The 26,508-nt window shown below is 45.7% G+C and overlaps 2 protein-coding genes and 1 long non-coding RNA gene across 6 annotated transcripts in view; 2 read left to right on the top strand and 1 right to left on the bottom strand.

Moving 5' to 3' along the window:
* Positions 1–558: 558 nt before the first annotated feature.
* On the top strand, positions 559–10,913 carry ZNF425 (zinc finger protein 425). Of its 2 annotated transcripts, XM_045496050.1 has the most exons (4): positions 559–701; positions 2,071–2,197; positions 5,395–5,550; positions 8,189–10,913. In XM_045496050.1, the coding sequence occupies exons 1-4, from the start codon at positions 684–686 to the stop codon at positions 10,141–10,143; spliced, it is 2,256 nt and encodes a 751-aa protein (XP_045352006.1). In that variant the 5' UTR covers positions 559–683; the 3' UTR covers positions 10,144–10,913. The 2 variants fall into 2 exon arrangements, with proteins under 2 accessions (XP_045352006.1, XP_045352007.1); XM_045496051.1 differs by lacking the exon at positions 2,071–2,197 and having other exon boundaries at positions 590–701; positions 8,189–10,532.
* Positions 10,914–11,392: 479 nt separating this feature from the next.
* Positions 11,393–26,508, top strand: part of ZNF786 (zinc finger protein 786) — a 30,438-nt gene continuing 15,322 nt past the window's right edge. For 2 of the 3 annotated variants that reach the window (XR_006716632.1, XM_045496049.1), the window contains exon 1: positions 22,108–22,239. Coding sequence is in view for 1 of the 3 variants with exons in the window: in XM_045496049.1 (XP_045352005.1) it covers positions 22,222–22,239 (18 nt within the window). In the remaining 2 variants the exon portion in view is untranslated. Of the gene's footprint in view, positions 11,899–22,107; positions 22,240–26,508 lie in introns of those variants that run through there. The other variant, XR_006716633.1, reaches the window with a different exon arrangement.
* LOC123607070 lies at positions 18,189–18,636 on the bottom strand. The gene is made up of 2 exons (XR_006716634.1): positions 18,460–18,636; positions 18,189–18,223 (listed from the first exon to the last, which is right to left on the bottom strand). It is a non-coding gene; the product is annotated as an uncharacterized LOC123607070 (long non-coding RNA).

Below are 26,508 nucleotides of genomic sequence, written 5' to 3'. Positions count from 1 at the left end.
AATATGGGCTCGACGTGTGTCCAAGGTAGACCAGAAGTGGTTTCACTGAAGAAGCAGGATTTGGTGGATGACTTGCCTGCCTTCTGGCCCCTGGCGGGAGGATTCTGAGCGGGGGCGGGGGGTGGGGGGCTGCACACTCTCAGAATCCCTGGCAGGACGGACTCCCCATTGCCCATGACAGAGACCTGCTCGTTGACCCCCTGGGCCGGCTCACCTCCCTCGCTTCATTCCCGGGATGGCCTCACAGATGATCCTCCCCTCGCCTGGGGTCCGCTTCGGGGAGGAACCAGCCCCGCGCCCCTTCTCCGTCCCGGGCTCAGTGAAGAGCGAGTCGTCTCCCCACTTGCAGCTGAAGCCCCACGTCCGCCTCTCCGTCTTCCTGTCTCCAGCTCGGTTCAGTGCCTCTCGGTCTGTCTTCCTCGCTTGGAGACCCAGACCCAGCGCCAGGACCCGGGGACGGCGCTGGCTCCTCCCGGCCGCAGGGGACGCTGTGGGGCCGGGCCGGGCGCGAGTCCCAGCGTGCACCGCGCGGGGGCTGGGCCTAGCGGGGCTGGACGGGGGTGGGAGGCCGCGCGCCGTGGGCGGTGCCGGGGGGGTGACCCGTGCGCTCGGCGTCTCCAGGGCAGCGGCGAAGGCAGGGGCAGCGGCGAAGGCAGGGGCAGAGGCGGGGGCCGTGAAGGGCCATGGCTGAGCTGGCTCCGGTAAGAGGGGCCTTGGAGGATGCGGGCCCTGTCGAAACTCGTCCCTGTCGCGATCTGGTGTGGGGTCCCGATTCGGGCAGTGAGGCGGCGGGGGACTGTCCGTGCGTGACCCTGGACTGAGCTCGGAGCCCCCGGCGGGTAAAGGGACGGTTTTGGTGCTCAGGTTGTTTCTGCAATGGAATAGGAAGAGAAGGGGTCACTGGGAGAAATTCAGGGTCTAACCAAGCGTCCCCTCTTGTCACCCGCTGTTTCCGCCGTGTGTCGGAGTTCTTTGGTTTCTCTCGGGTTCTCGTTCTGTGCTCTGCTGATGGATGTAACCTCAAAGAAGCTCATCTGTATAAACGGATGAAAAAAAAGTTAGGGGAAGGAAGACTGGGAATTAAAGGAACTGGAGACTGCTCCCTCTAGGAAATGACAGAAAATTTGAAACCAGTTGGGGTGGTTAATGGGAAATTTCAACACCGGTTTTAGAGTTTAATAGGCATATCCTGGGCTCAATCCAGGAAACTCTGTTAAATTCAACTAAGTATATAACCTGCCTACTTATGCAAGTTTTGCTTCTACCCTTACTGAGATTTTCATATCTAATAATCTTACTAATGTAATGCATTTTTTCCCCTCCCGCTTCTCACCTCTTCCCCCATCAGGTATAGGACACAGGGAACCTTTCTGTACTGTACTATCTTTGCAACTTCCTGAGTCTATATTTCAAAATAAAAAGTTTTTAAAAGTCTTGCATACCAATAATTGGTTGTTGCTAAGTAAGGGATCCCCCTTTAGGTGATGCATGTGTTCAAAGGCCTGCTGGTCATTAATTCACTATGTGGGTCAAATAGACTTCTGTGACCCCTTTATTACATTGTTCATGGCACCATCCAGAGAGAATGATAGAATATATATATCACATATAATTATATATATGTATATGATTTTCTTTTTTTAAATTTTTTAACATTTATTCATTTTTGAGACAGAGAGCACGTGTGTGCACACACACAAGCAGGGGAGGGGCAGAGAAAGAGGGAAACAATCTAAAGCAGGCTCCAGGCTCTGAGTTGTCAGCACAGGGTCCAACGTGGGGCTCAAAGCAACAAAACACGAGATCATGACCTGAGCTGAAGTCCGAGGCTTAACCAACTGAGCCCACCCAGGTGCTCCTATATGATTTTATTTTTAAGTAATCTGTACACCCCTGTGGGTCTCAAAGTTACCACCCCGAAATCACGAGTTGCATGCTCCACCAGCTGAACCAGCCAGGCGCCCAAGAATGAGATTTTAATATAGTTTCTTCTCGTCTCTTAAAGACACAGACATTGAAAGATGGTAGCCTGAAAGTGAAAATGTATGTATGTACTGTTTGTGATTCCAGGTAACAATGACATTTGATGATGTGGCCTTATATTTTTCGGAACAAGAGTGGGAGATCCTGGAGAAGTGGCAGAAGGAAATGTATCAGCAAGTGATGAAGACCAATTATGAGACTCTTGATTCCCTGGGTAGGATTGGCTTCAAAGAAATCATTTTTGGGAAACCAGCCTAATACTATTAGGCTTTCCACTCTGTATTAGCTATTGAGTATGATTCTGTGGCCAGTTTCCACTTTAGAATATCTTCTTAACTTCCTATTATGGCCTGGGAATATTTAACATGTCATTATTTTATCTAGTGATATCTGCACCCCCCCCCAGTCTTATTAATTCAGAATTCTCTTTCACCCCAAACCTCCCTTGTTTGTCCCACAGTTAGAATTACTAAATAACCTCATTGCCTCTCTCTCTCTCTCTCTTTTTTTTTAAGTGTATCCTTTTTTTATTTTTAAAAAAATTATTTTTTCAACGTTTATTTTTGGGACAGAGAGAGACAGAGCATGAACGGGGGAGGGGCAGAGAGAGAGGGAGACACAGAATCGGAAACAGGCTCCAGGCTCTGAGCCATCAGCCCAGAGCCCGACGCGGGGCTCGAACTCACGGACCGCGAGATCGTGACCTGGCTGAAGTCGGACGCTTAACCGACTGCGCCACCCAGGCGCCCCAGTGTATCCTTTTTTTAAAACTGATACTTTGGTGCCTACTTATGTTGCCTCGACAAGATGAGTTTTCTCTCCTCGTAAGAACTGGGGGAAAAGTTCCCTGGTAGAGGGAGAAGGGGCGGTGGGATGGGACACGTAGGTATACCCAGAGAAATACTCACGGGGTAGATTTGAAGAGAAAGTTGAGATTACACTTTGCCGTTTATCCAACTTGCTCTAACTCATTCTTACGTCATTAAAACCATTTCTACCGTTACCAATTTAACAGGTGATCTCAATATAGCCTGTAGGATTCTCTCCCTCCTTTGGGGTTTATAATCTCTTCTATCTGAGATAGGGATGACAAGATGAGTCAATTGTGCGAAATCAGAGGGAAGAAAATTCTAAGCAGAGGAAAGATTAGTGCAGAAGTTTAAGGGTTGGAGTGCATGAGCGCATTGTGTGATGGGAACCACGCTAAGGCTAGTCACACATGCAGAGAAGGCTAGGAGATGAGAACTGTGGTGCCGAGTCTGGAAGGGGCCTCTAGGTCAAGGTACAGAGTTCGATTTAGTTCTGTATACAAAGGGAAGGTGATGAGAGGATTTACACAGGACTAGTAAGACAAAATTTGTTGGAACAATTAATTACTTGGGTTGCCATGGGGAGAATGAATTGTAGCGCACGGCAATGAAAGGAGAGACACCAGCCAAGAACCTCAGCAGTGCAGGTGAGGCTTCATGGCAGCTGAACGAGGTAGGTGGTGATAAAGGTAGAAGTAGACAGGCTCTGAATGTCTTTAGGACGTAGCGTCCCGGATGTTGCTGGTGGGTTGGATGTTGGGCCTAAAAGTGAAAGAAGAATCAACTCCTAGATTTTTGGCTTGAGTATGTCGAAGCCAATGGCTTTATTCAATGACGTCAGGAACACTTGGGGAAAGGACCTTAAGTGTGAGATATTTATTAGACATTATATGGAAATATTTATAATTGGGTATGCAAGAGTGGAATTCCAAGTGAAGATCAGGGCTGGATTCACAAATTTGGAGTCACTGTATAGATGGTGTTTAAAAAAAATTTTGTTTTCATGTTTATTTTTGAGAGAGACCATGACTGGGAGAGGAGCAGAAAGAGAGGGAGACACAGAATCCAAAGCAGGTTTCTGGCTCTGAGCTGTCAGCTCAAAGCCCCACGCAGGGCTCGAACCCATCAGCCGTGAGATCATGACCTGAGCCGAAGTCGGACGCTCAACCGACTTGAGCCACCCAGGTGGCCCAAGATGGTGTTTGAAATCTCAGGGCTAAGTGGAATCATCTAGGGAGAATATGTAGATAGGACAGAGCCCCGGGACACCTCAACATTTGGAGGTCAAGCAGAGCAGTCTCAGTCCAGTAAGGTAGGAGAAACTCGAGCTACGTGCTTATCCAGGGTTGAGTTGGGAGTTATCACAACTGGTGTCCTTGTGCTTGGAAAATCCAGTCTGATTTTCCCACTTTTTAAAACCCGAAGGGCATTATTTACAAATGATTTTCTGTACGGGCATCCAGATATTAGCCCCAGAGATTAGGATTTAGCAGGTCCAGCCTCAGGCCCAGGAGTCCACATTTTTCACAAGCCCTTCAGGTGCTGCCAATGCTTGATTCAAGGTCTCAGCGGTAGGTGACACTACTACAGGGCATCCATTGGATCTTCTAAAATCACTCCTTTACTTTAGAACCGTCCTTCTTCCCTTCATGCTTATGTCATTAGACACATTACTCTCTCTCCCTTCATCATTGCCATCATTTAACAACTTCCTGGTTCCTTCACTGCACCTCAGTAGTTAGTGTCTTTGAATATGGGGAGTCTAGTCAGAAGCATTTAGTGATCAGACTCCCTTCTTGACCTCCTGTGATTTTGCTTTTTATTGCACTCACATTGTTCTCATAATGATCATTTTTTAAGACTTTCTGCCTGGGTCTGCTGGCCTTTTAAAAATCATTGTCCAGGGGCACCTGGGTGGCTCAGTTGGTTAAGGGTCTGACTTCGGCTCAGGTCATGATCTTACAGTTTGTGGGTTCAAGCCCCGCATCGGGCTCTGTGCTGACAGCTCAGAGCCTAGAGCCTGCTTTGGATTCTGTGTCTCCCTCTCTCTCTCTGCCCCTACCCCATTTGGGCTCTGTCTCTCCCTCTCTCAAGAATAAATAACCATTAAAATAAAAGTAAAAATCATTGTCCTTAACTTCCCCATTTCCTTTAGTTTTATGAAACATTGCAGAGAACATTTAAGCTAAGCAGTCTTGGTTAGGCTATATTTTGTTGTCATTCATGTAATTTCAAGGGTTTCAATTTTTTTTTTATCACTTATTTATTTTTGAGAGAGAGAGAGAGAGAGAGAGAGAGAGGCAGAGCGCGAGTAGGAGAGGGGCAGAGAGAGAAGGAGACACAGAATATGAAGCAGGCTCCAGGCTCTCAGCTATCAGCACAGAGCCCGACGCGGGACTCGAACCCACGAACTGTGAGATCATGGCCTGAGCCGAAGTCGGACGCTTAACTGACTGAACCACCCAGGCGTCGCGGGTTTCCATTTTTTTTTTTAACTTAACTTTGATGTCCTGTCTTCAGGAATCAAAGTCAACTCTGATAATCATGTTCAGTGAAGAACTCAGATAAATCCAGATTGCGTCTATGTGGACTCTCTTTGCAGGTGGTGTTTCTTCCAAGCCAGATTTGATCACTTGGATGGAACGAGGGAGAACCCTGTTAATCAGAGACCAGGGACCCTTGGAGAAAAGAATGACACTTAGCCCTTCTGCTGACGAGCAGTGCAGCACGCAGAAGACTGGAAAGTTGCTGTATTTTGGTGAGTATGATGGATTTAGGGTCATGACTGATTTCTTTTATCTTTGTGGATAGTCAGCTGGACGTTGTGAATAAGCATTGTTTTGATGGAGAGTGTTCTTTTTTCCCTCGAGTGGGAAGCAAATACAAGAACGTATTACTTTTATAAGGAGGGAGATTGTGTATGTTTTGTTAAAAAAAAAAGAAGAATTCCCTGTAAAAGAACAAGTGGAGGACCCACTTGTCAAGTCCTGAGGAGCAGCCATCTTCCCACGACACCACTGTGTCCATTTGAGTATAGAGAAATGGAAAACCGTCCAATGTGGTATAACATACTATTTTTTTATCGTACAGATTTTTAGAACTTGAGTTCTAAAATCCTGTTGAAAGATTCCTTTTTAAAAAAAAAATTTTTTTTTTAATGTTTATTTTTGAGAGAGACAGAGACAGAATGCAGTGGGGGAGGGGCAGAGAGAGAGGGAGACACAGAAACAGGCTTCAGGCTCTGAGCTCTCAGCACAGGGCTCCACGCGGGGCTCGAACTCATGAGCTGTGAGATCGTGACCTGAGCCGAAGTCGGACGCTCAACCGACTGAGCCACCCAGCTGCCCCAGAAGGATTCCTTTTTGAATTCCTTGTATCACAAGAAGAACGTTGGAAATACTTTAAATGCTTAAGGGAATATGTTATTTTTTAGACCATGCTAATGTTTTATTAAATGGAGATCTAAGTCCCTGGAAGTCATAGGACTCCCCTTAAGAAGAAGGGATTTGAGCCCAGGGAACGTATGGGCTAGCTCCATCAAAACAAAAAAAGAATTCCCAAAGACTCCATTTTATTGCCAATGTCTATTATTTCATTTATCTAATGAGCATTGAGTCCCTACCATGTTCATAGGACTGTGTTAGTTATTACTCAGGCTGGGGGTGGGAAGGAGACACATACATATACCCATATATATGTTCCGCTGGAGGATTTGGTCTTCGTGCTCACCTGGGATGGCAGTTAAGTTAGTCGATCATATTGAACTGTTGGACTAGTCATCTATATAATGGGACTGTGTACAATTTAATAAAATAGTAAGTGGCAGTGGTAGTAGGAGTCGTATAGGGATTTAGAGGAGAGTGAGTGGAGTAGAGACAGCAGTTTCCCAGGAGGCCTTCTAAAGGAATTAGGATTTAAATAGCAAAGAATGGACGGATTTGGTTAGAGAAGATCAGCAGGGGTTATACATGAGCTGTCTCAAAGGTGGGAACAAGCCCATTGTGTTTAGAAAACGTATAGCAGAATGTGATTCTTGGGAGCGTATGGGAGGTGGAGAAGGGGAAACATGACATGATGTCAGATTAGCTGGGGCCAGAAATCCCAAGGAGGAAGTTTGACCTCATCCTTTAGAAAGGGAGGACCCAGAAAGGTTTTTGAGTACCAAAGCCAACTTTGGTGGCTGTCCCTAAAAACGAATGTTCCCTTCGTGCCAGGTGGTACTCACCCAATAATCACAACTGCTCCTCTGCCTGGAATAAATAGTAAGTGATAAGAAATAGAGTTCAAGGAGATAGGTAAGCACGCTTTTGCCATGACCTAGACGTTAGCTATGGAGTGCTAACTTAGTAAATGGCATCATCCTGTTGTTGTTAACAGTGACCACAGAGCATAATCAGAGTTCTCTGGGGGCAGGCCCACCCTTCCTGACAGGTCAGGTTTCCTCCTGTGTTAAGAGATTTTAAAAAAGGAGAGGCCTAGGACCCAGTTCAACAGGTAGGAGAAAAAGCGGTTCTGAAATACATCAGCTCAGGCCAGCATCTGGAATTGACCGCTCCAGTTTTTGCGGGTGAGAATACGGTGCGAGCTCAGCTCCCCATTTCCTGTCATCATGGTTTTTGCTCTGGGAACAGCAGTGACTATGCGTCTATTAGTATCTTTCTTACAATGCAAAGGTCCTTGGAAAAGGGCATTATTTCCATAGTGTTCTTTGTGAAATTTAGTAAATTGTCATTTTGACATTCTTAAGAAAGATACTTTCTTTTTTTTTTATGTTTATTTCTGAGAGAGGGAGCACAAGTGGGGGAGGGGCAGAGAGAGGGGACAGAGGACCTGAAGTGGGTTCTGCACTCACAGCAGAGAACCCAATGTGGGACTCGAACTCGTGAACTGTGAGATCATGACTGGGTCTGAAGTTGGACACTTAACTGACTGAGCCACCCAGGTGCCAAGAAAGATATTTTTTATTAGCATTTCTTCTAGAAAGCTTTTCCTGAAATCTGTGGTAGAAGGGGCAAGAATATGACCCAAAGCCTTTATACTTCAGTATTATGTGATTTACTTCACAGATTTAAGGAACTAGTATAGAATGGTCATATTCTCAGACTAGCTCATTTTTATTTTCTTTCAACTTCTGCTTATTCTCTGAGGATAACCCATTGGTTCACAAGATGTATTTGCCTGCAATCTTTTTTCCATACGCAGCCATTTAACACTTGATGGAAGAATTTGCACATCACAGTTAAGATATACTTGGCCTGTGGCAAGCAGATACACAAGGTCATCAAGATCAATGGGATTCCTTTTCCCATGCTGGTAGTGACGTGAAGACCATTCTTGACCCCATCGTAGCACAGACACGTCATTGGTAAGGGTGGGTCTTCTTTTTTTCTCTCCAGGTGACCAAGGAAATCTTGGGGCAGAAGAGGAGGAATGCCGTTCAAATGGCCTCCAAAAGCAGGGTTCGTGTGCTACCTTCCCAGGGGAGGAAAGAAAGATCTTACCAAATCAAAGAGCCACCTTACGGCACCCAAGTCTCCAAGAAATAGGGATTCCACATGAAAACCTTGACATCATATCCTCTAATCGGGATAAGAACGATCCATGGCCTACGCGGGTAGGTACCCCAGGTGACTTGGAAATTCCACCAGGGCCAAGATTTTATTCCTGTTTTGTCTGTAGGAAGGTCTTCCAGGGAAAGAGAGACTTGGTAAAGCACAAAAGAAACCACGCCAAGAGCCAGCTCTGTAAATCTCCACAGCACAGAAACGCATCCAGAGGGAGCTCTGAACTCCGGTGGAACCGGCCGGTCCTGTGTAAGAAGAAGCGTTTCCAGTGTGGCAAGTGCGAGAAGAGCTACTATCTGAAGGGCAGCCTGGTCATTCACCAGGTTGTTCACACGGGCCAGCGCCCCCTCCCATGCCCCCAGTGTGACCAGACCTTCCAGTTTAGAGCCACTCTGAAGAAGCATCTGTGTTTGCACAAAAGGGGGAGACCATTTTCCTGTGAGCGGTGCGGCAAGGGTTTCGTCTCGCGGTGCAAGCTCACGGAGCACCTCAGGGTGCACACTGGGGAGAAGCCTTTCCGGTGTCCAGAGTGTGACAGAAGCTTCCGCCTGCGGAGAAGTTTGAAGGCCCACGTTTGCCGACACAATGGGAAGAAGCCTTTCCGTTGCCCGGAGTGTGGCAGAAGCTTTTCCCGAAAGGCTGCCGTGAAGGCCCACCAGAGGATCCACGGTGGAGAGAAGCCGTTTTCTTGCGACGAATGTGGTCGGAAATTCACGCACAAGACGAAACTCACTGAACATATCAGAGTTCATACGGGAGAGAAGCCCTTCCAGTGTCCCGAGTGTGAGAAGAGCTTCCGCCTGAAGAGAAGCCTCAAAGCCCATCTGTTTCAGCACAGCGGGAAGAAGCCCTTCCAGTGTCCCGAGTGTGACAGGAGCTTCTCTTGGAAGAACGCCATGAAGGCCCACCAGCGTTTACACAGCGAGGAGAAGCCGTTCTCCTGCGGGGAGTGTGGCAAGAGGTTTACCCGGCCCTCGAAGCTCGCTCGCCATAGCAGAGTCCACAACAGGCAGAGGGAATTCTCCTGCGGTGAGTGCAAAAAGACGTTCCCTCGGCAGTCGAGGCTCACGGAGCACCTCAAGGTCCACGCCAAAGAAAAGCCGTTCTCCTGTCCCGAGTGCAGCCGGAGCTTCAGCCGACACTCGCACCTCGCCGAGCACAGGAGGCTTCACGGTGGCGAGGAGCCTTTCCGGTGTCCTGAGTGTGACAAGAGCTTCTTCTGGAAGGCCTCCCTGAAGTTCCACCAGCGGATACACAGGGGCGAGAAGCCGTTTGCGTGCAGCGAGTGCGGGAAGACCTACACCCAGCAGTCTCAGCTCACCGAACATCAGAGACTCCACAGCGGAGAGAAACCCTTCCGGTGTCCTGAGTGCAATAAAAGCTTCCGTCTCAAAGGGAATTTGAAAAGCCACCTGCTCCAGCACAGTGACAAAAAGCCGTTCTCCTGCGTTAAGTGCGGCAAAAGTTTCACTCAGCGGTACAGGCTCACCGAACACATTCGAGTCCATAGTGGTGAGAAGCCCTTCCGGTGTCCCGAGTGTGACAAGAGCTACTGCATACGGGGAAGCCTGAAGGTCCACTTGCACACGCATAGTGGAGAGAAGCCCTTCGGGTGTCCGGAATGTGGCAAAGGCTTCCTCCAGAAGAGAAGTCTGAAGACCCACCTGCACCATCACAGAGGGGAGAGGCCTTTCTCTTGTGACGAGTGTGGAAGGAGCTTTACGTACATGGGAGCACTCAACACCCATATGGCCGTACATGCCAGGGCAGAGCCCCTCAGTGTCTAGGCCAAGCCACGCAGAAAGGCAGCAGTGACAGCTCTTAGGTGGCGTTAGCAGCTCTGTCGGATCCGCGGTAGAAGGGGGATAAGGGATTCACGGGACACCGGCCTCACATACGCTGGCCAGGTGCACAGCAGGCAGGGCGTGACAGCTCCTTGACAAAGGTCCCCAATTATCCAGGCACAAGAGGCGTCTCCCCTCTGTGATTCCTGTGGATCAGGCCTGCCGGTTCTGGAAGAAACACTCGACTCTGCCGCCATTCCGGCAGTTTTTAGCAGCGTCATCCAAGAGCACGGTAATACGTTTATTAAATTCTGAAACCTGGGTGGCTCGGCTGAGTGGTTGATTTCAGCTCAAGTCATGATCCCGGGGTCGTGGCATCGAGCCCCGTGTCGGGCTCTGCGCCGAGCTTAAAGCCTGCTTAAGATTCCCTCTCTCCTTCCCTCTGCCCCTCTCCCGGACTCGCGCGCGCTCTCTCTGAAATAACAATAAAAGAAATTCCGAAACCACAGCTCGATTGAAGAAATGTTACAGACTGAAATGTTTCCCCTCAGACGCCTCAGTCTGCTTTCTATTATCAGGCCTCCTTATTTAAATTTGTACTGAGACTTTCAGTTTTTTCTCATATAGTGAATTTTCATTTTCTCTCACATGGTGAGAGCATCTGTGTCGCGGGGGAATTTCTCTATATTACCAAAAATAAGTGTTGTCTACCATCTCCTTTGTTAACGATGGTGCACATAAATTTTTGTTTCCCTCTGTTTTAATTTAAATCACCGAAAAATCCACCATTGTCAGTAACAAGCAATGATGTAACTAACCCCTCTGCGTTTTCAGTAGTATACGTCAATTCTCCAGGAGACATACTTGCCTTAATAGTGGGGGCTTTTGGGTAAATACCAAAGGAAAAAATATTGCCAGTCCAAGACATCACTCCCATTTTTTGTTCTGTGGCCCCATCGATCATTCTAAGGTGATTTTCCAGCCTGTTCTAGCGAACCTTCATCTGTCTCATGTACTGTCAGTCTTTTTTTTTTTTTTTTTCAACGTTTATTTATTTTTGGGACAGAGAGAGACCGAGCATGAACGGGGGAGGGGCAGAGAGAGAGGGAGACACAGAATCGGAAACAGGCTCCAGGCTCTGAGCCGTCCGCCCAGAGCCCGACGCGGGGCTCGAACTCACGGACCGCGAGATCGTGACCTGGCTGAAGTCGGACGCCTAACCGACTGCGCCACCCAGGCGCCCCAAAGTCTTTTAACATCATTGCTACAAAAATGTACGGCTGTGCTTCCTTAGGGAATCTTTGGGGCCTATGGAAAATTCCCACTGCTGTAGTACCCGGTGGTTGCTGATCACCTGAGTCAGAATCAGCTGGAATCAAGGACACCCTACAAGTCACAGTGTCTCTACGAGAACCAGCGTCTGGTTGGTACACTCCTGTAGGTGCAAGCCTCTTGGCGAGTCAATGGTGTCTTTGTGCAAAGAAAAATGCGCTTCCTCTAACCTGTGCCAGGGCGCGTGCGGGCTGGATGTCAGCCTCGGCGGCCTCTTCACCAGCATACCTCAGGACAACGCCGTGCCTTCGCCTGGGATACGTGTGGAAAACGCAGGCCCCAGGGACCCTTCCCACACCTACTGAGTGACAGTCTGTTCAAGTGAACTTGTTGGAAAAGCTCCAGAACATTTGTTCTAGTGAGCGGAGACACTGGAGGAAGGAAAACTCTTTGAAAGCATTCTAGTCATCCTGCCGTGAAATTCAGGTTAGACCTTTTCCTTTAAGCCTTTCTCTCCTCCATTTTGTAATCAAGCTCCTTGGGATAAAAGTTTCTTGCTTTATGTGTGTGTTAGGTCAGGCTGCCATAACAAAACACCGCAGACTGGGGGGCTTAAAGCACAGAAATTTGTTTTCTTCCGGATCTGAAGGCTAGAAGTTGAAGACCAAGGGGCCAGCAGGATTGGTGTCTGGTGAGAGCTGGCTTCCTGTGTCCTTATGTTGTTTTTTACCTCTGTGCACAGGGTGGGAGTGGGGGATCGCCGGTGTTTCTTCTTTTTGTTAGAAGGATACCAGCCCTATTGGATTAGGGCCCCAATCCTATGGCCTCATTTAACCTTAACTAGTAGACCTGAGCAAAGCGAATAAGGAGGCGCGGAGATTAAGAATGCTGTGTGTTCCTAAATGGAAAGAAATACCAAGATTGGGGAGGAAGTACTTCCTCCTCTGCCGCTGCCACCACGACCACCACCACCAGCCACTGCTAGCTGTACGTGTTTGTCATCGGTTCATCTCCTGAGCCACCACTTGTGCAGTAATGTCTTATCTCCTAGGTGCTGATGACTTTCAAATCTGTACATCCGTCTCCCTAGTTCACCTTCCCCCTGAGTATTTCTGATTTCCACAGGCATCTCAAACACAAAATGCCCAAGATAAGACTTTGCATCCAGGGGCGCCTAGGTGGCTCAGCCGGTTAAGCATCCGTCATCGGGTCAGGTCGTGATCTCATGGTTCGCGAGTTCGAGCCCCACCTTGGGCTCTGTGCTGACAGCGTGGAATCTGGAGCGTGCTTTGGATTCTGTATCTCCCTCCCTCTCTGCCCCTCACTCACATTCTCTCTCTCTCAAAAAATAAGTAAACATTTAAAAAATTAAAAAAAAAAAAGACGGTATCCATATCAACCCTCACTCTGCACTCTTCCTTACATTCTTGTATTTCCCACCTCTAAAATTATACTAACTAATCCCAAAGCTGTAAATCTGATAATGATCCTAGGTTTTCCTCCACCCAATCTGTCTCCTAAATTCCTCCCAAACAAATGCCCTTCTTTATCTCTGCCATCACCACTGACTGAAGCCAACTTTTAAAAAAAATATTGTTTAAGTTTGTTTATTTCTTTTAGAGAGAACACAAGCGGGGGAAGAACAGGGGGAGAGAGAGAATCCCAAGCAGGCTCCATGCTGTCAGCGCAGAGCCTGATGCGGGGCTCGAACTCACAAACCATGAGATCGTGACCTGAGCTGAAATCAAGAGTCTGACGCTTAACGGACTGAGCCACCCAGCTGCCTCCTCCCAAAGCCAACTTTAAAAAAAATTTAGTGTTTTTATGGGCAGATTTTCCTGCTTTCTCCTGCAGTGCATTCATTACCCTTATAACAGGTTGATTTCCCTAATATCCAACTCTAATGTTATTCTCAAAAAATATTTTTTATAAGCTTCCAATTTTATTACAAACGTAAACTCCCTAACATGACATCAGAAAGAAACCTTTGAGCTGACCCAGACCTGCCTTTTCAGCTTAATCTTGTTACCTATTCACAATATGAACCTCACTCTCACCGAATGACTCTGGTCTTTCCCAAGTGCGTCATATCCTCATGACCACTCCCTCATCTTCCCGACTCCTGCACATTCCACCTTCAGTTTCCACACCAGCAGCATTTTAGGTATGTGCATAATGCCACAGCACCCTTTCTCTAATAGCACTCTTAGTGTTCAACTGTAACCTGCCTGCTTCCCTCAGAGACTGCACTCCGGCCAGGGCAGGGGTTTAATCTTGTTTTTGCATTTTCCCACCCAGATCAAGCCATTCTCTGGCTTAATACCTGGGTCTGTGATGTACCCACTAACAGGGCGGGGTGGGGGAGCACTGAACTACATAGGACTTGATGATGGACCTGAGGGCCCCAGGGAATCGGGCAGACGCAGTCGCAGGACAGCTAAACAAGAACGGTTGGAGGTGCATACGTTCTCACGCAGACACAAACCCCACCCCTCCCCATGCACGATGATCCTGCAATCCGTAATTCCAAAACCCATAAAGAGATGGAAGTTTAAGTGAGCCAACAAAACAAAATCAGAAGATGAATTCACTCCGTATAAATAGAGATACCTGGAAGATACCTGAAAACCGGTGCGCTTGATTCACCAAAATATAAACGAATTATAACATTTTAAAATACTAGGAAATAAAAAATAAGCAGAAGTGATAAACAGGTGGATATGAAAAAAGACCTTGGAAATGAGAAAGTGAAGTTACTGATTGAACGAAAATCTCGAATAGAATAAACAAGCTTTAGGAATTTACCCAGAATGAAGTAGATAGGTAAATACAAATAATAAAAGTATGAAAGCAGTGAAGATCCATAGAGAATCGACTGAGAGCTTCTGATATATACCTAACAATTCCAGAAGGAAAAGATAAATAAAAGGGAGTGGCTGAGAAGCAATACTTGAAAATGGCTGAGCAAGGTTTCCAAAATCTTCAAATGAAAAGTGCACTACCAGGCACCTGGGTGGCTCAGTCTGTTGAGCATCTGACTTCAGCTCAGGTCATGATCTCGTGGTTCACGAGTTCCAGCCTCACATTGGGCTCGCTCCTGTCAGCACAGAGCCTCCTCTGTCCCCCTCTCTCTACCCCTCCCCAGCTTCTGCTCTCAAAAATAAACACTTAATGGGGTGCCTGGGTGGCTCAGTCGGGTGAGCATCCGACTTTGGCTCAGGTCATGATCTCACGGTTCATGAGTTCGAGCCCCGCATCGGGCTCTGTGCTGACAGCTCAGAGCCTGGAGCCTGCTTCAGATTCTGGGTCTCCCTCTCTCTCTCTGCTCCTCCCCCACTCACACTCTGTCTCTCTTTCAAAAATAAATAAGCATTAAAAAAATTAAATAAATAGACATTTAAAAAAAAGGAAAAGTGCACTTCCATTACATGAGAGGATGGTAAAAATCCACACCTAGCAATGATGGTAAAACTAGCATCAAGAATAAGGAGAGAAACATAAGGGCATGGAGAATTTGGGGGGATTATGGGTCTGTTTATTATCTTGATTTTGAGGATGGTTTCACGAACTTCTACTTATGTCAAAACTTACCAAATTGTAAGGTTTAAATATATACAGTTTATAGTGTGTCAATTGTACCTCAATAAAACGGTTCAAAAATCAACAGCAGTCCCTAAGATGTTATATATAATTTCTAAAACAGCTGAAGAAAAAAGGAATATAGTAAAGTACCAATTCAGGGGCGCCTGGGTTCCTCAGTCAGTTGAGCCTCCGACTTTGGCTTAGGTCATGATCTCGCGGTTTGTGTGTTCGAGCCCCGCATCAGGCTCACTGCTGTCAGCGCGGAGCCTGCTTCAGATCCTCTGTCCCTCCCCCGCTTGTGCTCTCTCTCAAAAATAAATAAAAGAAAGAAAGAAAGAACGAAAGAAAGAAAGAGTACCAATCCATCTGAAGGCAGAAAAAGAAAATGATGAAAATAATAAAATAGTGAATTAAGTACACAATCAGAAGACTGTCAGATATTTTAAAAGTTCATACTAGGGGCGCCTGGGTGGCGCAGTCGGTTAGGCGTCCGACTTCAGCCAGGTCACGATCTCGCGTTCCGTGAGTTCGAGCCCCGCGTCGGGCTCTGGGCTGATGGCTCAGAGCCTGGAGCCTGTTTCCGATTCTGTGTCTCCCTCTCTCTCTGCCCCTCCCCCGTTCATGCTCTGTCTCTCTTTGTCCCAAAAATAAATAAACGTTGAAAAAAAAAAAAAAAAAGTTCATACTATACAAAGTTTACAAGAGACAGGACTTCAAACACTAAACATTGAAAATAAAGTCACGGAAAAAGATTTGTCAAATGAAGCCTAGTGAAATAAACTATACAGGAGAACAAGTTAGAATTTATAGCAAAATCCATAAAAAGAATCAACTAAGAAGAGTTAAGAATCACGAACTTGTAAACACCTAACAATGTAGGCTTGTGCTATGAAAAGCAAAAGTTACCCAAATGACCAAAATAAATATACCATATTTTAGTTGAGTAGTTAGCACACCTTTCGTAAATGTATTCATCTAGCAGACAATAAGCATTAATAATTTGATGCGAACAGCAAAAAATTTATGTTTTACCCAACAGAAAACCCTGTATGAGAAATAACCTCAGTTTTTTTCGTTTTTTGTTTTTTTTAACAACGTTTATTTCTTTTTGAGACAGAGAGACAGAGTGTGAGTTGGGGAAGGGGCAGAGAGAGAGGGAGACACAGAAGCCAAAGCAGGCTCCAGGCTCTGAGCTGTCAGCACAAAGCCTGACATGGGGCTCGAACTCACGAATCGCGAGATGGTGACCTAAGCCGAAGTTGGACGCTTAACCGACTGAGCCAGCCAGGCACCCCAGAAATAACATCAGTTTTAAACACAGAGCATTTACAAAAATTAACTATGTAATAGGGCACAATGAAGTCTCCACATATTTTTTAAAGTTCATTTCATTGTGATCCAACTTCTACCATGAAATATTAACTTAGAAATAAAAAAGAAAACTTTAAACAACAAACAAAACTTCCTAGGCTTGGAAACTTTAAAAATACACTAAAGAACTCTGGTTAAAGAGGAAATCACAATGCAATATTAGAACTAAACATTCTAGGTTCTATATACCAAATTTGTGAGATGAAGTTTAGACATAAATCGTGTGTGTGTGTGTGTGTGTACGTAAATATTTTTTAAAATTTTGTGAAAGAATTAGTTTCATAGTCAAAAAGCTAGGAGTTCTCAGTGAACTCTACCTCTGGAGATAGCCAGCTAATCCCTTGTCTGATGCTCCCACAGCACTTTGTACTTTGCTAATAGTATTGGATATTATTTTCACATTGTTCTTTACAAGCCTGTGTCCCTCCCCTCGAGATGGCAAATACTCTGATGGCTTGATTCATTTATTTAAATGTTCCTTATAGTGTTAAAGATATTCAGAAGGTGTAAAGAATGTTCACCTGTGAGCAGTTGGCTCCTCTTGAATAAGTCATTTGCAGTACAGACCTGTGACTTAAAATGGGATTGCAACCTGATAAAACCATTGCATGTTGAAAATACTGTTTAAAACACCTAACCTAATGAGCATCATAGCTTAGCCCAGCCTACCTTGAATGTGCTAAAAGCACTTACATTAGCCTACAGTTGGGCAAAATCCCTGAATACAAAGTTTATTTTATAATGAAGTGTTGCATAGCTCGTGTAATGTATGACTACTGTAGCGAAAGTGACAAACAACGGGTGTGTGGGTGATGGTTGTAAGCACATCAGTTTTGTGCCCCTTGTGACGGTGTGGCTGACTGCAAGCTGCATCTGCTCAGCATCATGAGAGAGGATCCTCCAACAAATCGCAAGCCTAGGAAAAGATCAAAATGCAAAGCGTAGTTTCTACGGAATGCGTATTGCTTTCGTACCATTGTAAAACTGAGAAATCGTAAGTGGTACCATCACAAATCGGGGACCATCTGTACTGATGGAGCACCTGTGTAACCTTGGTTTCCATCCTCTCCTGCCCACCCCTTCCCCATCCCAGCTCCCAGCGATGGCTACTATCCCAAACTGGGTATTTATTCCTGTACATGTCAGTATACTTTGCCTACATACGTGTTACTTCTAAATAATATATAGTACTATTTTATATGTCCTAAAGTTTCTGTAAGGGCTACCATATTGTACGTAACCTACAACGTGCCTTTTCAGTCATCCTTATGTTTATGTCATTCACATATGCTCTTTTCAGCTGTAGTTCAATAGTTTTTGCTGCTACTTTTCAGGGTATGGGGGAAAAAACCCACAAGAGATCCATCCTGGGTGATAGACACTTAAATTGTTCTCCTGTTTTTGCTCTTAAAACAATGCTGCTATGGAGATTCTTGAATGTGGCTCCTATGTAAATGTGCAAAAACAGCGCCAAGGTTAAGACTTGCTGGATGTAGGATGGGCGCATCTTCAAAAGCAGATACTGCCATTTTCCTGACTAACAGTAAGAGAGAACATCTTTGTGTATTTTGTGCCTATTCATGTTTCCCCCTTTCCTGAATTCACTATTCATAATTTTGCACATTATCCTCCTGAGTAGTCTTTTGATTTTTAGAAGTTATTTATATTCTCTAGATGTTTTTCCTTACTGCAAATATCTTTCCCCAGTCTGACTTAGTTTTGGTTAGGCTATTGTGGTTTTTGATGGGGAAAAAAAAGTTTTATTTTTTATTTTATTTTTTCTTGAAAAAAAAGTTTTAAATCTTAATCTAATTTCATGTATTTGTCCTTTGCACTTTGTACTTTTTGTGTTTTAAGACTATACGCATGGTGGGGCGCCTGGGTGGCGCAGTCGGTTAAGCGTCCGACTTCAGCCAGGTCACGATCTCACGGTCCGTGAGTTCGAGCCCCGCATCAGGCTCTGGGCTGATGGCTCAGAGCCTGGAGCCTGTTTCCGATTCTGTGTCTCCCTCTCTCTCTGCCCCTCCCCCGTTCATGCTCTGTCTCTCTCTGTCCCAAAAATAAATAAACGTTGAAAAAAAAAAAAAAAAAGACTATACGCATGGAAATATTCAAGCAGCATTATTTATGGCCACATTTTTTTTTAATGGCCCCTGAATATTTTACACTACCCTACCTACTGTGTACTGGTATTCTCCAAAAATTCATATGTTTGAAGTCCTAACCCCCAGTATGTCAGAACAGGACTTTATTTATTTATTTAACTATGTTATATAAATATGTATATAAATATTTATTTATTTATTTATTTATTTATTTGAGAGAGATGGCGGGGGAGGGGCAGAGAGAAAGGGAGACACAGAATCCAAAGCAGGCTCCAGCCTCTGAGCTGTCAGCACAGAACTCGACAACCCGATGCAGGGCTTGAACTCGAGAACCATGAGATCATGACCTGAGCCGCAGTCAGATGCTTAACGGACGGAACCACCCAGGTGCCCAGAACAGTATTATATTTAGACACAGGGCCTTGAAAGAGGTAAGTAAGGTAAGATGAGGTCATTATGGGTGGGCCCTGGTCCAATAAGATTGGTATCCTGATAAGAAGAGATTGGGATACAGAACACCCAGAGAGAGGAACATCCTTGGGAGGACACAGGAAGAAGGCATCCATCTGCAAACCAAGGAGAGTCTTCAGAGGAAACCAACTCTGCTGATACCTTAATCTCAGACTTTGGGCTTCCAGAACTGTGAGAGAGTTCATTTCTGTCTTTAACGTGCCCAGTCCGTGCAGATTAATGCATTGCCTTGCATTACACCCATTTAAGAGTAGAACTGTAAGATTATGAGAAACATGGAAAACTCTGATGTGGTAAATGAAAAACAAAAGAAACAAAGTGACGTATGTCTCAGAACCATATAATAAGTACATGTCTGCGGGCAGAGACTGGAAGTTTATGTGAAAATCTTGGGGCACCCGGGTGGCTCGGTTGGTTGAGTGTCCGATTTCGGCTCAAGTTATGATCTCCCGGTTGGTGAGTCTGAGCCCCACGCTGGGCTTGCTGCAGTCAGCACAGAGCCCGTTCCGGATCCTCAGTCCCCCTCTCTCTCTGCCCCTCCCCCGCTCACTCCATCTCTCTCAAAAATAAAGACATTTTAAAAAATAGAACATGTACATTGGAGTGCCAGAATTATAAACAAATTTTACACTTATTTATTTATTTTGCAAAACTGATTTTATTAAAGCATGGGGACAGGCCCCATGGAGTGACTGATAATATACTTGCGAGTTGGGGGAGGTAAAAGCTAGAGGAAGTTTCCCAAAGGATTTTCATATGCTAAAGACACTGGATCCTGGAGGCCTAGCTATTATCAAGCTAAGGCGGTTTTCCCCTCTGGCAAAGCATTTACATTAAGACAGTAGGGAGTTCCTGCAGGAAAGTTATAAACTCTGCTGGCCTCAAGTATTCGTCAATGGGCTGCAGGCCATAAGGAAATTCAATGTTATCTGCTATCTCCTTCTGCCTTTGTTTCCCACATCACTTTGATAGTTAATCAGAACTTTCCTCAAAGTCCTTCATTGTCGTTTGAAGAGCAATTTGAGGTTTCCACAAGTTCACAGGAATAAGAAGCCATGTCAGCTGACATACCAGACTCCTGGTAAGGCTGCTGGAAACTCTAAGCAAGGTACCAGGCTGATGAGGGAGCGTGGGGCAAGCTGAAGGCAAAGTACAGGCTAACAGCACCCCCCCCCCCCCCCCGCTGGAATATGTGTGATATTCCTCGGACACTCCTGCCTACCCAAGAACAAAGGAAAGAGGTTTAAGTGCTTGCCATGGTTAATGTGGGAAACTAAGGCAAATGAAAAATTAAATTCCCTTACTGCCTTACAGCCCATAGGTAAGTCCCTGAAACAGGCAGTGACCTCCCTCTAAAGAGCTCAGCTGCCTAGATGATGACACTTTGCTACAGGCAAAAGAGAATCTTAGCTTAACATTACCTCAACCTCGAGGATCCTGTAATTCTTCCTTTATTTCAACCGCCCCGAGATATATACTGGCAACCTTACTCCAAGCTTATGCCCCTCACCCCCCATATACATCTGAAGGCTCTCAGGACTGAGGTTTTCTTAAATGGTAATAAGTGATGTTTCCCTAGCAACAGGTAGCCCCTCAAGGTCCTGGAAACCTTGCTTCCAAAATACCTTCGAGACTTACTCTACCCCTAACTCCCTCCCAACCTGAGGTTATATAATGAGTTACCTGTCAGGAACCCAGTGCAGCTCTTCCTGCCCATGGGTCCTGTCCCCACGCTTTAATAAAGTCACCTTTTTTGCACCAAAGGCATTTTCAAGGATTTTTTTTTCTCGGTTGTTGGCTCTGGACCGCCCCGCCCCACCATCACCCCAAAACTTCATCAAGGTCAATAGTTCCAAGGGGCTCTATTGGCTTCATTCTTCGAAAAGTCAACCTTAGTTCCTTAAAGCTATGGCCATCTAGCTGAGTCTATGCATGGCTCTCAAATGACATTCCAGCCAAAGTCTTGGTAATATAAACAGTATTTCGAATGGCGTCCAAGTTTGGACTAAGCCTCAGAATCATTAGGATGCCAAATGATGTGGTTTGAAGTGTCAGGGTTCAGAGCCAATGGCCAAGAAATAATTCTTGAGATGTCTGTCTTCAGTGTAAAAATGTGGTTTTATTAAAGCACCGGACCGACCCACGGGCAGAAAGAGCTGCCTACTTCTTTTTAAATTTGCTTTATTGTTGTTAAATTTCAAATTTTTTTAATTTATTTTTTTATTAAAAAAATTTTTTTTAATGTTTTTTTTTTTTTTTTTTTTTTTGTTTACGGGGAGAGAGAGAGAGAGAGAGAGAGACGGAGCATGAGCGGGGGAGGGCCAGAGAGAGAGGGAGACACAGAATCTGAAACAGGCTCCAGGCTCTGAGCTGTCAGCACAGAGCCCGACGCGGGGCTCGAACTCACAGACCGCGAGATCATGACCTGAGCCGAAGTCGGACGCTCAACCGACCGAGCCACCCAGGCGCCCCCCAATTTTTTTTTTTTTTTTTTAAAGAAAACCTTTAAGGTAGGGGGAAGCAATGACATATATCCCAGCACTTCAATCACACTGGGTACTTAAGAGTGAAAGACGAAGTAAACTGAAGATCCATTTCACATTAAGGTTATAAGACCATTTCTTGGATTTTATAGAGTGTAAGTCACGTCCTAATTTAAGTCCATGGGGTCAGCGATGCCATGTGTCTGCCTGACTCCCTGAAGATGAATTCCCAGCCTCCTGGTCCCTGGTGGGAGGATTCTGATGCGGGTAGGGGGGTATTGCACACTCTTAGAATCGCCGGACGGACTCCCCATTGCCCATGACAGGGACCTGCTCGTTGACCCCCTGGGCCGGCTCACCTCCCTCGCTTCATTCCCGGGATGGCCTCACAGATGATCCTCCCCTCGCCTGGGGTCCGCTTCGGGGAGGAACCAGCCCCGCGCCCCTTCTCCGTCCGGGGCTCAGTGAAGAGCGAGTCGTCTCCCCACTTGCAGCTGAAGCCCCACGTCCGCCTCTCCGTCTTCCTCTCTCCAGCTCGGTTCAGTGCCTCTCGGTCTGTCTTCCTCGCTTGGAGACCCAGACCCAGCGCCAGGACCCGGGGACGGCGCTGGCTCCTCCCGGCCGCAGGGGGCGCTGTGGGGCCGGGCCGGGCGCGAGTCCCAGCGTGCACCGCGCGGGGGCTGGGCTTTGCGGGGCTGGGCGGAGCTGGAGGCCGCGCGCCCGAGGAGGTGCCGCGGGGCCGCCCGGGAATTTAGCGTCCCCGCGGGGGCGGGGGCCGGGAGGGACCGTGAAGGGCCATGGCCGAGCCGGCTCCGGTAAGAAAGGCTCTGTGCGCGGACGCCCAGTTTCGGGGCTCGGGACGGGTCTTCGGGCTCCGGCGTGGCGGGCCTCCATCCGGGGTCCTCGCGGGGTGGCAGCGGAGGACGGGTGGAGCTGCGTCTGTCCGGGTGTAAGGTCAGGACCGTGGACGGAGCCGGTGGCCGCACTCCCGAACAAGCCGAGTGTGGACCAGGCCCACTCGGCAGCGGGCCCTGCCTGGCCGGGGGCGCCCGGGCGTGGCGGGGGCTGACAAGGGAAAGGAGAGAAATGGGTCTGGGTCCCTTGTGGGTGTCACAGCTCAGCCAGTTTTACATGGCAGTTACTGAATTCAGAACAAGTGTTTAAAAAATTTAAGACTCTGAGTGATTGAAATGATGGCTGGCAGCGGCTTGAATACGATAATTCATGGGCTAACATTTGAGTGTAAGAAGGAAGGAAGACAGGTCGGATGGAATAGAATAGGATATAAAAATCTAGGCAGAATACACACTATTTGTTTAATGTTTTGTTGCAATCGAGGTTTAGAAGGAATGACCATTATTTTTTTTTAATACCTTACAAACTTTCATATTGAGCATTTTTTTCTTTTTTTTTTTTTTATTTTTTAATGTTTATTTATTATTAAGAGACAGAGAGACACAGAAGGTGAGCAGGGGAGGGGTGGAGAGAGGGGGAGACGTAGAATCTGAAGTAGGCTCCAGGCTCTGAGCTGTCAGCACAGAGCCCTACGCGGGGCTTGAACTCACAAACTGAGAGATCATGACCTGAGCCAAAGTCGGTCGCTTAACCAACTGAGTCACCCAGGCGCCCCGAGCATTTTTTCTGATCACTGAATGAATTCATGAGGTTATTTCAAAGTAGCGTTAATAGTCTCAGCTAAGAAAGCATAATTCCTAGGATTAAATATTCAAAAGATATGCAACACTTTTATGGAGAAATTATAAATAAATGGGAGATAGCGAGGCCCGTAGATGGAAAGACTAAATACAGTAAAGATGATACTTTTCTTCCAAGTTAATATGTAAATTTACCGCAGTTTTATCAAAATGGCAGTAAGATTTTTGTGAATTTTAACAGATTTTATTTGTTGTTTAAAAAAATTTTTTTAGGGGCGCCTGGGTGGCTCAGTCGGTTAAGCGTCCGACTTCAGCTCAGGTCATGATCTCATGGTTTGTGAGTTTGAGCCCTGTGTAGGGCTCTCTGCTGTCAACACAGAACCTGCTTTGGATCCTCTGCCCTTCCATGCTCGTTCTCTCTCTCCACCCCTCCAAATAAATAAACTTTAAAAAATAAAAAAAATAACAGAGAAGACATACACAAGGAGAAAGTATTTGTAACCTAATTTAGTCAACAATTAATCAATATACAAGTTATATAGAGAAATTGTAGAAATGAGCACCTGGGTGGCTCAGTCAGCTGAGCATCTGACTCTTGGTTTTGGCTCAGGTCATGATCTCAGTTTGTGAGATCGAGCCCTGCATCAGGCTCTGCGCTGATGACGTGGAGCCTGCTTGGGAATCTCCCTCTCCTCTCTCTGTCCCTCCCCTATTTGTGCTGTCCCTCTCTCTCTCTCAAAATAAGTAAACCTAAAAAAAAAAGAAATCCTAGAAATGAAAGCATAAGTCACCCAGTAAAAAATATAGGTAAAAGATCTGAACAGTTCAGAAAACTGAAAACAAATGGTCAGTGGATAAAAGAATGGATTAAAAATTGTGACATATTCAGATAATAGAACACGACACAAAATTAAATCAATTCTGTATATATCAATATGGACAGATCTCAAAATGTTGAATGAAAAATCCAAGCTGCAGTATAATAAAGCATTTGTGCATAAAAATTAAAGTAATACTTATTTATAGATACTTATGTGTATTTAAAAATTAAAAAACATGAATTGAAAAGTTACTACATGCACATAATGTTCACTTCTTGGAAGAAAGAATAGGACTGAGTATAAGATATATTGAAGGGGCACGTGGGTGGCTCAATTTGTTGAGCTTACAGCTCTTGATTTTGGCTCGGGTCATGATCTCACGGTTTGTGAGATCGAGCCTCACGTCAGGCTCTGTGCTGACAGCATGGAGCCTGCTTGGAATTTTCTCTGTGCCCCTTCCCAGTGCCCATGCCCTCTCTCTCAAAATAAACATTTTAAAAAAACAATAGGACACCTGGGTGGCTCAGTCGGTTAAGCAGCTGACTCTTGATTTCAGCTCAGGTCATGATCTCATGGTTTGGGAGACTGAGCCCCACGTTGGGCTCTGCACTGACAGTTGGGAACCTGCTTGGGATTCTCTTTCCCTCTCTACCCCTCCCCCACTCACACATTCTCTCCCTCCCTCCCTCCCTCCCTCCCTCCCTCTCAAAATAAATAAACTTTAATAAATTTTAGAAAGATTTTAAAAATATTGAAAAGGGACTAAAGAGGACTTGAGTTTCATCTGTCATATTCTATTTCATTAAAAGGAAGTCTGAAGAAAAATGTTGAATTCTTAAATCAGTAGTATACTGATAACAACCCAGGATACTTGTTATAATGTTCTAATTTTCTGAATCTTTAACTTCTGAAAATTAAAGTAATAATGAAGGCTTTTTGAGCATTTCTTGAAAACATTTTTTTTTTTAAACGTTTATTTATTTTTGAGACAGAGAGAGACAGAGCATGAACAGGGAGGGGCAGAAAGAGAGGGAGACACAGAATCTGAAACAGGCTCCAGGCTCTGAGCGGTCAGCACAGAGCCCGACGCGGGGCTCGAACTCACGGACCGCGAGACCATGACCTGAGCCGAAGTCGGATGCTTAACCGACCGAGCCACCCAGGCGCCCCGAAAACATTTTTAAAGTAAGGAATTTAATCAGAGGAGAATAAGTATATTTTAAACAAAAACATGCATTCATTTCTGCTATAACACATCACGTGCATTTCTAAAAATCACAGTGCAATGTAAAATCATGTAGTAAAAACCATAGCTTACCGGACGAATGGTGTTTAGATACACAACATTCAAAAAGTTTGTCAGTGACATGTCGAAAAGATAGGAACCTAGTAAACACACACTTTTATGCATGTTAAATTATTAACAAAATAAACTAGCTTAAAAACTACCTGAAATTTGCTTATGGAAGTGGGTGTAAGAAGGGGCAGTGAGGTGGAAGGACCATTATCCAAAATCAGACGGAAAGTTTCAACACCAGGTTTGGAGAGGTTGGGCTCAGCTGGCGGATTCTTCTCGAAGGGTATGTGCGGGCGTGTTTTGTATATTCCTTCTCATCTCCCTGTGGCAGCCTGGCACGGTTCCTTCCCCTCGCCACTGCTGACATTCTGTAACTGGCTAATTTGTGTTGTAGGGGGCTGTCTCGTGCTCTGGGGGATGTTTACCAGTATCCACTACCTGCAAGTAGCAGCTTGCCCAGTCCTGACAAAAGTGTCCCCAGACATTGCCAAACGTCCTCTGGGGTGTAAAATTGTCCTCATGTGGAACTGACCTAGAGTTTCTCACTGACAAACTTGCATATAAGCAAGTGTAAAATTTTGTGACAAATTATTTTTGTTTCAATTTTTTTTTAATGTTTATTTTTGAGAGAGAAAGCGTGAGCAGGGGAGGGGCAGAGAGACAGAGACAGAGACAAGAGACAGAATCCGCAGCAGGCTCCAGGCTCCGTGCTGTCAGTCCCGAGTTGGGGCTCGAACTCACGAGCTGTGAGGTCATGACCTGAGCTGAAGTCAAACGCCCAGCCTACTGAGCCACCCAGGCACCCAATATCAATCATGTTAGGACAAATTCACATTTTAAAAACATAGCAGAAATGACTGTTTCATTAAACTTAATGAATTTCTGATATAAATGTAAAGGAATTATTACATTTTTTTAAAAACGTAAATCTAAGCTTCATATTCCATATAACGAAAAGATGAATAAAAATAAAAGTTGAAACAAACTGTACTTTAATACCCATAGGAAGTAAACACATATGGCAAAATATTGGGAGTTAAAACTGATGTAAAGAAGACAATAGGGGGCGCCTTGGTGGCCCAGTTGGTTGAGTCTCTGACTCTTGGTTTCACCTCAGGTCATGATCTCGCAGTTTTGTGAGTTCCAGCCCCACGTCAGGCTCTGTGCTGACAGTGGGGAGCTATTTGGGATTCTCCCTCCCTCTGCTCCTTCCCTGCTTACATTCTCTCTGTCTCTCTCAAAATAGATAAATTTAAAAAAAAACTTAAAAAAGAAAGCAATAGGGGCTCCTGGCTGGCTCAGTCAGTAGGG

Source organism: Leopardus geoffroyi, chromosome A2 (assembly GCF_018350155.1).
Source record: "Leopardus geoffroyi isolate Oge1 chromosome A2, O.geoffroyi_Oge1_pat1.0, whole genome shotgun sequence".
In the NCBI taxonomy this organism is placed as follows: domain Eukaryota; kingdom Metazoa; phylum Chordata; class Mammalia; order Carnivora; family Felidae; genus Leopardus; species Leopardus geoffroyi.
The sequence above is the reverse complement of the archived record's forward strand: the minus strand, read 5'-3'. Positions and strand labels throughout refer to the sequence as shown.